This window comes from Athene cunicularia (assembly GCF_003259725.1).
Source record: "Athene cunicularia isolate RWA chromosome 3 unlocalized genomic scaffold, athCun1 chr3_part1, whole genome shotgun sequence".
NCBI lineage: Eukaryota > Metazoa > Chordata > Aves > Strigiformes > Strigidae > Athene > Athene cunicularia.
The window spans coordinates 51,491,930-51,505,729 of NW_020799097.1; the positions used below are offsets into that span (position 1 = coordinate 51,491,930).

Sequence of the window (13,800 nt, forward strand, 5' to 3'; positions counted from 1 at the left end):
TATGTTGTCACATAATGTCCCTATTTCTTTTTACTCATCTGTTTATTTTTTTGAGCAAAGAGACACAGACAGGAGGTTTGACTGACAAACAGAGGAGTGTCTTTGTAGCGTCCATGCGCAAAAAGCAACAAAACAGGACAACATGTTAAAATCTTCCTGCCAAAAAGTGACCCCCCCGAGATCTGGTGTGTTTGGGACTGATGCCCAGTTATCGGGAATGACTGAACCTAACCCTGACTTTGCTGGATTTTGACACAATAGCTCCGCCAAGCCCAGTAAGGAATATTGAGAATCCTGGCCCGTAACAAATATCAATAGTGAATACTTCTGGCATTTTGTCTGAGACAGGGTATCCTTTTAGAATGCATGGTTATATTAATTTATGGGTTTATGCCCCATACTTTCCCATCTCTTAAAACAATGGATTTACATGGCATATTTCACAGACAGAAGGATGATTTCAGCACCAAAGTAACTTATGCAGTATGTAGACATCACTGAATATATAACCAAATTACATTTCTGTTCAGGGTAGCATTAGAATGGCACCAGATAACAGAGCAGGTTTAGTTCAGGAAATGAGTGATGCTTTATGTAATCAAATCTGCAAGGGAGATTTGGCAAGAAGGAGGCATACAGACAAACTATTGCTGAGTCTGGGCATGGCATTAAGGACATTAATTTTTAAGTTGTGCGGGATCACTAAAGATCCACAGAAGAGGAAAAGGGCACACTGCCTTCATTTATTTAAATCAGAGCCAATACTAGCAGAGACACAGACTCTAATAATGAGTCAAAGCATTAGAGCATTATTTATGCAAAGCAGTTAGTGTTGCTGTCTTTATGGTTTTGTGGCTCCTTATTAAATACACTCTGGGTTCAGTACTGCAGGTACTGCAAGCTCCAGACAGCCTCAGTTAATGCATTTGTTAAGAGAGACAATGAAGGCATAGGAGTGTTTTGGAGAGTTGAGTCCTAGTAGAAGGAGTGCTGCTCCTAGCAGTAGGCCTGTCCCAGGCTGAAGAAGCATGCTAGATGCTTTGCACACCTGAGCAACCATCCAGCCATGTAAAATCACATTTTAATGTGTTATGGCACCAGAACGTCTTCCTCAGGAAGGAACCTTCCTCCCTCCTCTCCCAAACACAACATTTTCTATCAATATCAGCTTAATTGTACTCAAACCTAGTTTCAAAGTCTCACTCTGATCCTGAAGATATTGTGTTCTCCAGGTGATTCCAACGAAATACACTATATAAAACAATGGGTAATCCTACAGGAACATCTGCTTCCAGTTTCCCAAGGACTGGGGACCGTTATGCACAGCAGACTGACAGCTCACACTGAGCATTCCCAGCTCACGTGCACTGGCCACATGCATTATTTCTGCCATGCTAAGAGGAAGAACACATTTCGAATGAACACTGTGTGCTCCCCTGCTCCTAGGAGGAGGAGAATGGATGTCCTAGTACTCCAACCTTCCTCACTTCTTCCATGCTGGAGAGTGAAAGGGGTGTCTTTGGATCTGCAGGAGAAAACTGTACCTGGGGTCTCCTCAGACGGCCTGCATTGCTCATGATTATGACTCTGAAAGGCTGCCACGAGAGGTTTGAAGGCTGGATGCTCTTTAAGAAGAAAGTCTTAATGGCACAGGAGCAGGCAGTGCCCAGGTGCTGTAAGAGAAGCCGGTGCCAGAGAAAGACACCCTGGCTAAACAGGGAGCTTTGGCTGCAACTCAGGGAGAAAAGGAGAGTTCATGGCCGTTGGAAGAAGGGGCTAGCAAGTCACAATGATTACAAAGATGCTGTGGGGCTACGAAGGGTGGAAATCAGGAGGTCTAAAGCCCAGCTAGAAATTAATCTGGCTTCAGCAATCAAGGACAACAAGAAATGTTTCTATGTCAACAGCAAAAGAACGACCAGGGAGAGCCTCCACCCCCTGCTAGACACAGGAGGAAACACGGTAACAAGTGACGAGGAGAAGGCTGAGGTGCTTAATGCCTTCTTTGCCTCGGTCTTTAATAACAAGACTAGTTGTACTGAGGGAATCCAGCCTCCCCAGCCAGAAGACAGAGACTAGGAGAACAACCACCCCACAATCCAGGAGGAGACAGTCAGTGACCTGCTGCATCACACAGACACACACAGCGATATGGGACCGGATGGGATACACCCGAGGGGGCTGAAGGAGCTGGCTGGGGTGCTCGCCAAGCTGCTTTCCATCATTTACCATCTCTTGGAGGTCCCGACAGATTGGTCCCGACAGATCATTTACCATTTTCCACCATTTACTATCTGTTGGAGGTCCCAACAGATTGGAAATTGGCCAATGTGACGCCCATATGGACGAAGGGTCAGAAGGATGATCGGGGAAATTGCAGGCCTGTCAGCTTGATGTCAGTGCCCGGGAAGCTGATGGAGCAGCTCATCCTGAGTACCATCACACAACACGTGTGGGACAACCAGGGGATCAGACCCAGTCAGCACGGATTTATGAAAGGCAGGTCCTGCTTGACAAACCTGATCTCCTATGACAGGGCAACCTGCTTATTGGATGAGGGAAAGGCTGTGGATATTGTCTACCTTGACATTAGTAAGGCCTTTGACATTGTTTCCCACAACATTCTCCTGGTTGCCTGTGGCTTGGATGGGCACACGCTTTGCTGGATAAAAAACTGTCTGGATGGCCGGGCCCAAAGATTTGTAGTGAATAGAGTTAACTCTGGTTGGTGGCCGATCACAAGTGGTGTCCCCCAGGGATCGGTTTTGGGGCCACTCCTGTTTAACATCTTTATTGATGATCTAGACGAGGGGATCAAGTGCACCCTCAGTCAGTTTGCAGATGACACCAAGTTGGGTGGGAGTGTTGATCTGCTCGAGGGCAGGGAGGCTCTGCAGAGAGACCTGGACAGGCTGGAGCCATGGGCTGAGGCCAACTGGAGGAGTTTCAATAAGGCCAAATGCCGGGGGCTGCCCTTGGGCCACAACAACCCCCAGCAGCGCTACAGGCTTGGGGAGGAGTGGCTGGAGAGCTGCCAGTCAGAGAGGGACCTGGGGTGTTGATTGACAGCCGGCTGAACAGGAGCCAGCAGTGTGCCCAGGTGGCCAAGAAGGCCAATGGCATCCTGGCTTGTGTCAGCAATAGCGTGGCCAGCAGGGACAGGGAAGGGATCTGACCCCTGTACTCGGCACTGGTGAGGCCGCCCCTCGATGGCTGTGTTCAGTTTTGGGCCCCTCACTACAAAAAGGACATTGAATGACTCGAGCGTGTCCAGAGAAGGGCAACGAAGCTGGTGCAGGGTCTGGAGCACAGGTCGTAGGAGGAGCGGCTGAGGGAACTGGGGGTGTTTAGTCTGGAGAAGAGGAGGCTGAGGGGAGACCTCATCGTCCTCTACTGCTACCTGAGAGGAGGGTGCAGAGAGCTGGGGATGAGTCTCTTTAACCAAGAAACAAGCAATAGGACAAGAGGTAATGGCCTCAAGTTGTGCCAGGAAAGATTTAGACTGGATATTAGGAAGCATTTTTTTCCAGAAGGGGTTGTTAGGGGTTGGAATGGGCTGCCCAGGGCAGTGGTAGAGTCCCCATCCCTGGAGGTGTTTAAGAGTTTGGTTGACATAGCGCTGAGGGATATGGTGTAGTTGGGAACTGTCAGTGCTAGGTTGATGGTTGGACTAGATGATCTTCAAAGTCTTTTCCAACCTAGATGATTCTGTGATTCTGTTTGTCAGTCTCCACCCTTGGAGGTTTTCCAGACCCAAACAGAGCCCTGAGTAACCTAGCCCAATCTCAAAGCTGACCCTGCTTGAGCACTGGTTGAACTAGAGACCTCCTGGGTCTCTTCCAACCTCAGCTATCCTCTGATCATATGAAACAAGCTATGTTTTGAAAGTATACAGAAGAGAATTTAGGGAAACCTAGGTGCTGTTTTCAGAAGTTTTTAATGGAAAACACAAGGCTTAAGTCAGACCTGGTCTGCATGGATACATACTCAGAGTAACGTCACTGAAATTAACTGATCTGCAGAACCCATTTTGTATCCAGATATTGTTTGGATGTTATTTTGAAGTATGTGAAAAAATGGATGTGCTAAAGAAGAACAGTTTTTCAGTGATTTACAGCTGACTGCTCAAGAGTTTGAAGGGCAACTCAGGATTCATTTGTAACTGCAGAGGGCATGTGGTGCTCCAAGTTGTGGGGCAAAGCAAAATTGCTCAGACCGGATTTGATTCCCTACTCCCCCCACTGCCTCTGTCCACACACAGCTGCTGTGTGAGTTTGGTCTTTGGCAGCCTCCCCTAGTAACTCTCAGACTTCGCAGGAGGTTTCTGAATGAGGATAAATGCAAAGGAGGAGCATTCACCAGGTTACCACCAACATCACTGTTGCAAAGGTGAAGATTTTATCTTATTCTAGAGACCCTCGCTTATTAGCCTAAAAATCAGGCACATCACCTTGGTGGTATTAGGGAGGAGGAAATCTGGACATTTGAATGGTCTTGTGTTTAAGCAGGGTGGCATGGCAGTAAGACAAGGTGTGTACTTCAGGGAAAAGTACAGTTTGGCTTTCCCCTTTAGGATTCCATGGAAAGAAGCAGTGCAGAACATGCACTAGTGTTATAGTATCTCTTTCCCTATTTAGAGAGCATGTACTGACAGTGTTAATTTTTATGCTATGATTCTGCTAGGCACAATACATTAGAAATTTTGAGAAACTCTGCTTCTCAAAAGTACATATATTTGCGGCTCTGCCCTTAGGATTTCAGAAATTCCTGTAAGATGGACTTAAAAACAATTTAAAAGTAACACTACATTTCCAGCAGCAAGATTGTCACCCCACCCGACCTCAGTTAAGTCAGACAGAATCTGCTGAAGCAGCTGGAGGGATCAAGCGGGGTGTGAAAACCTGTATTCTAATGCCGGGCAGAGAAAAGAAGATCAGTTGGAAATTTCAGTGTGAAGCTGGTTCTGTGTGAAGTGGAGAATTTCAAGTGTGAATGCGTGTATGTGTTCGTGCATGTGCTGGGGAAAGTAGGGTTGGCAAGGGAGACAGAGGAGAGCTTTGTGTTCAGTGCTTCCTCTGACACAGCTCAGCCTGTTCCCTATCTCCCAGTTTCACTTCTGAATGTGCAGGAACATGCGGTGGCTCCTTTTTCCCACCATCTTCATCATCCCTTGTACGCAACAGGTAAGTTCATTAAAAAGAAGAAAAAGATTTCTCCCTTCTTCACCCTGTCCCGGTTTAAAATTTTTGTTTGCTTATTGACAAAATAAATTTCAGAGAAGTAAAGTCCTCATAAAGAATAAGGAGCCATTCCCTACTTCTAAGTGAATTTCATTTGCAACTTATTTACTGCATCAGTCTTGATTTTGGCATTTTCTCCTTTCTAATCTGTACATTAATATGATTCAGTGGGAAAAAAAAAAGTGTTAGGGAAGCTTAAATTGTCAGTGACCTTGCCTTTTTTTTTTTTTTTTTTTTTTTTTAATATAAGTACGATTGGTTATCTGATGCAGTAAGAAAGTAAACATCTTGTCCATGCTCATATTCCATATATATGTATATATACACAGCAGTCTAACTTCAGGCTAATTTTATAAATGAAAAAGACACCTGGGCTGTGTTATACTTTGTCTCTTATGAGAAAATTTTAAGTTACAGCTTTTTCTGAAAGTATTTGTGTCAAAGGCCAATTTCATTACTTATTTACTTGATTCTGAAAATGCACTTTATGTGCACACAGTGTTTTTTTCCTTTACAGTCAAGATGAATGTCAAATGGAGAATTTTCAACTGACTGTCTGCCTCTGCTAACTTTCTACATATTTAAAATCAGACTAAGATAACCGAACATTAGCAATAATACATTGCCTACTTTTGCTATTTGCTTATTTATGCCATACAGAACTTGTTTAATCTTTAAAACATAGGAAAACAAACAACACATGAAGGGCTGCTACACAATGGTCTCATTTTCTGATCTACCCATAGGATCAGGAAAAGTATGCAGTGGGTTTGTGTGATGTGGATAGCTTTGGTATAGAAACTTTCGGAAGCAAGGATTTGAAAATTTTTGGCCTGAAAACCTAACAAGCAAACTTCAAATTTTCATTGTAACTTAACAGATTTTTGAAGATTTTTCAGGTAGACCGAGCTTCTCAGTTAAAACTGCCAGACATTTGCCTAATGGTGTTTTTCTAACTGGTAAACTTTGTGGTCTTACACCTTTCAGTTGACATCTTTCCCTAAAAAAAAAAAAAAGGAGAGAAAATCACTTCCTTAGGTAGAATTCTGTAAGTTTAAAGTATGTTTCAATTTGTAATAGAAATTAAACATACTGGTTGAAGCACACATTATTTCCTGCTACACATACCCATTTTGAAACACGATATCTGCTTTAAGCCACATAACCTCATACAGCTGGCACATGGCCAAATTCCTAATAATACCCTGCTTAAAAAGAAAAAAAAGCAGCAAGAAAGTGTTTCCTAAAGCAACCATAGAGTCTTGAACACTGCTAAATGTATAGGAACACCTGTGTGTCTTCTTTCCAAAAAGTCTTTAAGCAGCTTTACACTCCAATGCACACATTCATCAAATTAACATTATAGTATATAGGAAAGGCTTAGCTGCCTAAAAAAAAGAGTATACTTAAGTTAGTTGTTTCTATATTATTGCTGCATTTAGGTAAAAAGGATTAGAAGAAATCCTTTATCAGCAAACGATAAACAAAATAACACATCGATGAAACTATCTTCTGTATGCTGAATAACACATGACATTTTTTCATATTCATTTATTATATAAATTGCCTCTGTGAATTAGTATATATATCTTAAAAATCATTTAGCCAAAGGAACTAGAAAAGCTACTACTTTGGAGCTTCATTAGTAGCTGTGGATTAAGATACCATAAATACAGTTGTAAATGACCATGAAAAATGGAAATTAGTGGTAGAAAAAAGCCTTTTAAAAGGTCATTTACTGCTGCATGCAATTAGGCCAGCTCAATTATGCTGCGAGAGCTTTCATGAGATACGACATATGAAACGCTGAATTCTGCAGATACTTCCAGTCTGAAGGTTGAACTGAAAACAAACCCAGCCAAATGACCCCTTCCCCAGATTTCCCTTAGTGTCTCTGCTGGAGGTGGTTTCTATGTCAGTAGAGCCCTGCAGTTTGGAGGGACAGAGAGAAACTGAGAGGTGGGGCTCCATGTGCCCAGAAAAAATATAGGTTATTTTTTTTTGCCTGCAAGCTGGATGGTGATACTGGCATCTGATGAGGGGCTGGATCTTGTCATTCCCTCTTGCACTTTGGGCAGTTGGAGCTGCCTGATGAGAGCAGCTCCCAAGCCTTACATTGTACTAGTGGCCAAGCACTGTGTGTGCCCCCACTTAACTATGGATCCAGTCATCCGTGATGAATAATTATATCACGATCTGCATTTCTGCTGAAATCAGCAATATGAAAAGATTTAATGCTAAGATCTAAACTGTTAAGTTTTAGATGTAGTTCTTCAAAAAAGCAGATAGAATATAGCTCTCTCAAATAGATCCCTTCACACTCTGTGCTGCCTTAATCTTCACCCATGGCTCAGAAAAATGAACCCATCAAGAATTATTTAGGACTTCCTTTTCTTTTAAAATAACCCCCAAAACAACAGATATGAATGCTGAGACAGAATGTGGAAAACAGTAAAATCTGGCTAGATCTTTACTTTCTACTGCTGATACAAATCTCTTTTAGAGATATGTCTTTGCCCTGTAAACCCTGGATTTAATGAACACTTACTCATGCAAATAGATGCACTTGTAGAAAATGACCTATTAAGCTCAGTGCAACTACCAGCCTCCCTCATTAGAATTCAATTTTTGCATCTAGCATGAGAGAATCTGTAAATGCTATAATGCTCCTTCCCAAATAGCTACTCAAATTTTGGAGCAAAAGTAACACTCAAAAGAAGTTTTCTATTTTAAAAGGTTTTTGCCCTCAAAAGTAGCACACAGGCTGGCTATCAAACAGTGGAAGGAATTAAAAGCTAATTAATTTGATAGGAGGTTTGTGGGAAGGAATATTTAAAATAAACCCACTGTCTACTTTAAAACACTTCTTTTCCTACTTTAGCTGAACTACAGGTTTTGTTCTATTGAATGCAAAGACCAATGAATTGTGAGTCATACAAGCAGTAGGAAGGCTCACTGGTGGAAAGACACCTCAGTGCATGACAGTGACTGACAAAATTGGTCCTTTGTCTCCTACCTAAACCTCATGGCCTCTCACTTTTTGGAGCCTCTAAGATAAGAAATGCTGTGTCTTCATGCAACTTCATGCAACTTCACTTTTTTCCATCCCAACTTCATCTTACGCTATCCCAGCTATGCATAATGCATTCAGCTCTCAAAATATCCCGCTGTGTGTAAGTTTTTCCACAGCCCACCAGCGAGGCCTGAAGAAAAACCTTCAGAAAGTGGTGAAGTCCACCAGCGCAAGGAGGTTTGTCACTGGCCATGCAGATGCCCACCTGTGCCAACCTGCACCCCTGGGGTAAGCTTGGTGAAGGATGGTTGCGGCTGCTGCAAGGTCTGTGCCAAGCAGTCAGGAGAGACCTGCAATGAAGCAGACATCTGTGATCCCCACAAAGGCCTCTACTGCGACTACTCAGAAGATGAGCCTAGGTATGAAACAGGCGTGTGTGCATGTAAGTTGTTCTTTCATGTTCCCTTCTTGAAATCCAGGAGGGTGGGACCACACAGGTGAAGGGTTTTGGAGGAAAACTCTGATTTCTGGTGCTGCGCAGCTCAGTGCTAGGCAATTTATCCTAATTTAGTCTTTCGACTGCTCAGTCAGAGAATCTCAGAGTAGGGCTGGGTCTGTCTTTAAACATACCTGGGTATGCATTAGTGAAAGCAGTTCATTGTGCACAAGCCTGTTATTTGCAGACATGCTGATGACAGTTTTAAAATCAGGCGGCTACAGTTATCACTGGGCATAAATGAAAAAAATACGTGCTTGGGCTGGGAAGAACTTGAAGCTGCAGGTGCAGTAAAGGCTGGTCACATTTATCACTGTGTAAGCAGGAACGACCTGCCCCTCCTGTGTCAGTAACTATAATTTACCATTTGCAGATCTGGTAGCTGTAGGATGTGAGCTCAATGGAGTTTATTATCTTAACGGGCAGACCTTCCAGCCTAACCCACTTTATAAGTGCCTATGTATCAGTGGTGCCATTGGATGTACACCTGTATTCACACCAAGATTAGCAGCAAGTCCCTGTGCCAGGGTCACGAGAAGAAAGAGGCCTGGACAATCCATCTGTGGCCCAGGACAGCACAAGCAGCTTCAATCAACAAACTACAGACTGATGTCAGGTGTGCCTGGCTACACTGGTAAACTTCTCTGTACATAAGCTCTGCTGCATTTAGTGTCCCTTGCTTCAGCAGCCAGGCAGCCAGTGCACTGGCAATTTCTCAGTTCTTGCTGAAGACCATTGCCAGGATGACTGGTCTGTCCTAATTACCCCTCTTACTCTTAGGTCACAGGTTCTTTTCTCTAAGTCTGATGAATATGAAAAGCAAAAAGCCTTTTGGCTTCTGTCACTAGGGACTTGGCCAAAGCTACCTTCAACCCGTCTTTTTGCAGAGGTTTACTACTCATCAGATCAGACCAATTAGGGCTGTTGGTGGACAGCCTTTTTGCAGTCTGGGAGCTGTCTCACTTTTTCCTGCTCTGTGGTGGGAGTCTCGGTTTTCACATACATACGATATCATGTTGCAGGCCTCTTCCTTCAGTAAAGAATAAAATAAGAATTGCCTTAGAGGCTTTCCTGAATTCACAAAATTTCAGGGCAGTGCAAGGACAATTTTCCCTCCAGTATCTTCTCTATTCAGTTTGATAAAAAACATACATGAGCTTATCCATGCAGTTCTGCCACAGTCAGTTGATACTCCCTTAACCTTTAATTCTTGCTCTGCTGCTAATACTTTAGTTCTCTTTTTCACTTCAAGGAATCACTATTGCCAGAAGCAGTTATCCTGGTCCTTTCCTGGACACAGCTGCCTGTGCTTGAGCTGTCTCCTTCCCTGTGCATGTGCAAGTTTCCATGGCGAACAACTAATGTGGGTACCAGAAAGCTGAAAGCCATTTATTTGGTGGCAGCTTGAACTGTGGTGAAGTTACAGTCTGAATCATCATCATGGATCAATAAAATAAAACTAAAAGGATCGCAAAGATTATCAGAAAACCATAAAGACTGCTGAGTAAATAGGTAGATGCACATAAATCAATCTGCAGATAAACAGACACACTTAAAAAATCTCATGTTCAGTTTGGACAGCTTCTAACACCTCAGCAGTGGTTATACAAGTTAGCAAAAATGAAAAGAGCTCATCTTTACTTCAAAATTATGATACAATACCTGTAACTGGTATCAAAGCCTTTTTACAGAAATATACTTAATGTTGTGTATAAACACACACTCACTAAAGCACACCTCAAAGCAAGGGACTTTCATTTCTAGAGAACATTGCTAATCTGATCGGAGAGAGAACATAACGCATTGAAAACAAAGGCAACCAAACAATTTGACCCCATGAAATATATTAATTGGGTGTGTGAGGAGCTGTATTTCAGACATCTGGGGAACAGGATTAAGTCATTTACTTTGTAGCACTTCTGCAAATCCACAAGCTGAAGCCCAGACTTGAGCAAGTCCTTCACTGACTGCAACACTGCACCTCACAGCATTTATTCAGGAATTTGGATCAACTGTGCAACATAACCGTGAGAAAAGATAGTCAGTTTGTAAAGTGCACTTGCTATCTGACTTGGTTCATGGACCTAACAATCTGTCCCTGTGTTGGCTTGTATGTGCTGAAGGATGCTATTCTTCAGATGCTACAATCCTTTTGAAGAAAACCACCTTGAAATTTTTGTTTTAAAGTGGTCTTCCTGCTTCCCTTTTCCAGTGCAGCAGAAGTATCACAGAATCATCTAGGTTGGAAAAGACATTGAAGATCATCCAGTCCAACCATTAACCTAACACTGACAGTTCCCAACTACACCATATCCCTCAGCGCTATGGCAACTCAACTCTTAAACATCTCCAGGGATGGGGACTCCACCACCTCCCTGGGCAGCCCATTCCAACGCCTAACAACTATCGCTTGTTTCTTGGTTAAAGAGACTCATCCCCAGCTCTCTGCAACCTCCTTTCAGGTAGCTATAGAGGGCGATGAAGTCTCCCCTCAGCCTCCTCTTCTCCAGACTAAACACCCCCAGTTCCCTCAGCCGTTCCCCGTACGACCTGTGCTCCAGACCCTGCACCAGCTTCGTTGCCCTTCTCTGGACACGCTCGAGTCATTCAATGTCCTTTTTGTAGTGAGGGGCCCAAAACTGAACACAGGAATCGAGGGGCGGCCTCACCAGTGCCAAGTACAGGGGTGAGATCCCTTCCCTGTCCCTGCTGGCCACGCTATTGCTGACACAGGCCAGGATGCCATTGGCCTTCTTGGCCCCCTGGGCACACTGCTGGCTCCTGTTCAGCCGGCTGTCAATCAACCCCCCCAGGTCCCTCTCTGACTGGCAGCTCTCCAGCCACTCCTCCCCAAGCCTGTAGCGCTGCTGGGGGTTGTTGTGGCCCAAGGGCAGCCCCCGGCATTTGGCCTTATGGAAACTCCTCCAGTTGGCCTCAGCCCATGGCTCCAGCCTGTCGAGGTCTCTCTGCAGAGCCTCCCTGCCCTCGAGCAGATCAACACTCCCACCCAACTGGGTGTCATCTGCAAACTGACTGAGGGTCTCATGTCAACCTGTGCATGTATTCCATGAATGGCTCAATGGGCCAATATCTGTTTTGAAAAGTCTTTCTTCTGTTAGTGTGGATATCAAGGGCTAAGCTTCACTTTACTGCTCTTTGTTTTCTGGCTTTCCTTGTCAATTTGATTTACATAATTGAGATACATAGGGATGTACCTAGGTCATAATTTTAATAATGTACCAAGTATAAATGACCCTTTAACTTTATTTGTTGCGGGCTTATCTGTGACAGGCTTTTATTCTGTTTACTGCAATGAGATCTTTAAATTGCTATCTACTTTCCAGGTCCTTGTAATTCTGTCTGTGCTCTTACCTGAATGTACAGATCCCAGATAGTCAGGTTTTTTGCAGTTTCACCATTAACTTTTGCATTGCAATTTTGTTTCTTTTTTTAAGTGTACTCCACCTAATTCAGCCCTAATCCGTCAGAAAAGTGTCTTTTTGGTGATATCAGATGTGACAGGAGAATTTTACTCCCCAATACAAAGCCTAAAGCCTTCACAATATCTACAAAGAAACCAACATTAATGCTTTCAGCACCCCTTTTCAAGCTATGCTTGGCCTCAATATTCAATGTCTCTTTAATTCTGGACATTTCATAAAAATTCTACAAATAACTCTTTCCACATAACATTTCCATCACATTAAACTGGAGGGTCATACAACACATGCAACTTCATAGTCCTTGCTAGGATCTGAGTATCCAGTGTCAGTAAGGTTGAATGGCAGCTTGGCCAGCTTTTGTACAACTTTGTTTATGCCTCATTTTTAGATTTACCTATAAAAGCACCTTCATGAAGAGAAATCAAATGTGGGTTTTTTTTTCCCCAATTAATCCTTTTGGGGCTGTTCTGCTGCATAAATAATATATTGCTGTCTTAGCTTACAGAAGCTTACCACTGGTTTTGAAGAAAAAATGCCTAGTACAGGCAACTCCCTGGACACCCTGTTCCAGGACCTGTGGCATAGGCATATCCAGCAGAGTGACCAACGAAAACAGAAAATGTGAAATGAAAAAAGAAAAGAGATTATGCTTCATCCAGCCTTGTCTGACCAATATACTGAAAACAGTAAAGGTATTTTCTAATAGAAATGACTTCCTAATAGAAAATGAAAATATTGGAAATAATGGAGAAAGGGATGTATTAGCAACTACTAATATAAAATGAATTGTTCGTTTTTTAAAGCGTTTTAAAAGAACTTACCTGTTTTCTACCTTCAGTCTTCAGGTTTTAATAGTAATCTCTAGACAAAGCAATATAATGTCCTGAAATATATGTGCTGCTGGTGCTGTCCCGGTGCTCAGCCACTCAGAAAATATTTTTCTGTTTGTTGACTGATAAAGAAAAATAAGACAGCTTTCAAAAGGAGTAATTTTCAAGATATTCCTATGTAAATGTTGCAATCTTTTCTTACATGTTCTGGTTTTAATGTGTAAAAACTCAGGCTTTTCTTTCTTTCTATATTAAAGATTCCAAAAGGAAAAACATGTCAACCCACATTCCAGCTTCCTACAGCAGAGAAACTAGTTTTTTCCGGATGCTCAACTGCTCAAAGCTACAAACTAACTTTCTGTGGGGTGTGCTTGGACAAGAGGTGTTGCATACCTAGTAAGTCCAAAACAATCACTGTACAGTTTGAGTGTCCCAATGAAGGCTTCTTTAAGTGGAAGATGATGTGGATAACATCGTGTGTATGTCAGAGGATTTGCAGTGCACCAGGAGATATATTTTCCGAACTCAAAGTGTTATGACAAGTTACACCATTGACTGTAACACACTGAGAGTGCAACAGTGCATTCACACCCTGAAGAGTTAGCATAACCCCCTGCCACACAGCAATGTTTATTGTGAAACTATGTATGTGAATATTCATTTTTTAAATAGCACCTGGAAAATGCAAGTAAGAGCACATCTTTTTAGATGCAGTTGGTTTTATATGTGGAAATACATTATTGAGAAGGATGTATATAACACTAGTATTGTCAAAACA

The 13,800-nt window shown here is 42.8% G+C and overlaps 1 protein-coding gene across 1 annotated transcript; it reads left to right on the forward strand.

The window, feature by feature from the left end:
- The first annotated feature begins 5,058 nt into the window (after positions 1-5,058).
- CCN6 (cellular communication network factor 6) lies at positions 5,059-13,561 on the forward strand. The gene is made up of 5 exons (XM_026845692.1): positions 5,059-5,183; positions 8,419-8,695; positions 9,123-9,365; positions 12,691-12,884; positions 13,280-13,561. Exons 1-5 carry the CDS (start codon positions 5,121-5,123, stop codon positions 13,559-13,561), a joined length of 1,059 nt encoding a protein of 352 aa, XP_026701493.1. The 5' UTR covers positions 5,059-5,120.
- The last annotated feature ends 239 nt before the right edge of the window (positions 13,562-13,800 follow it).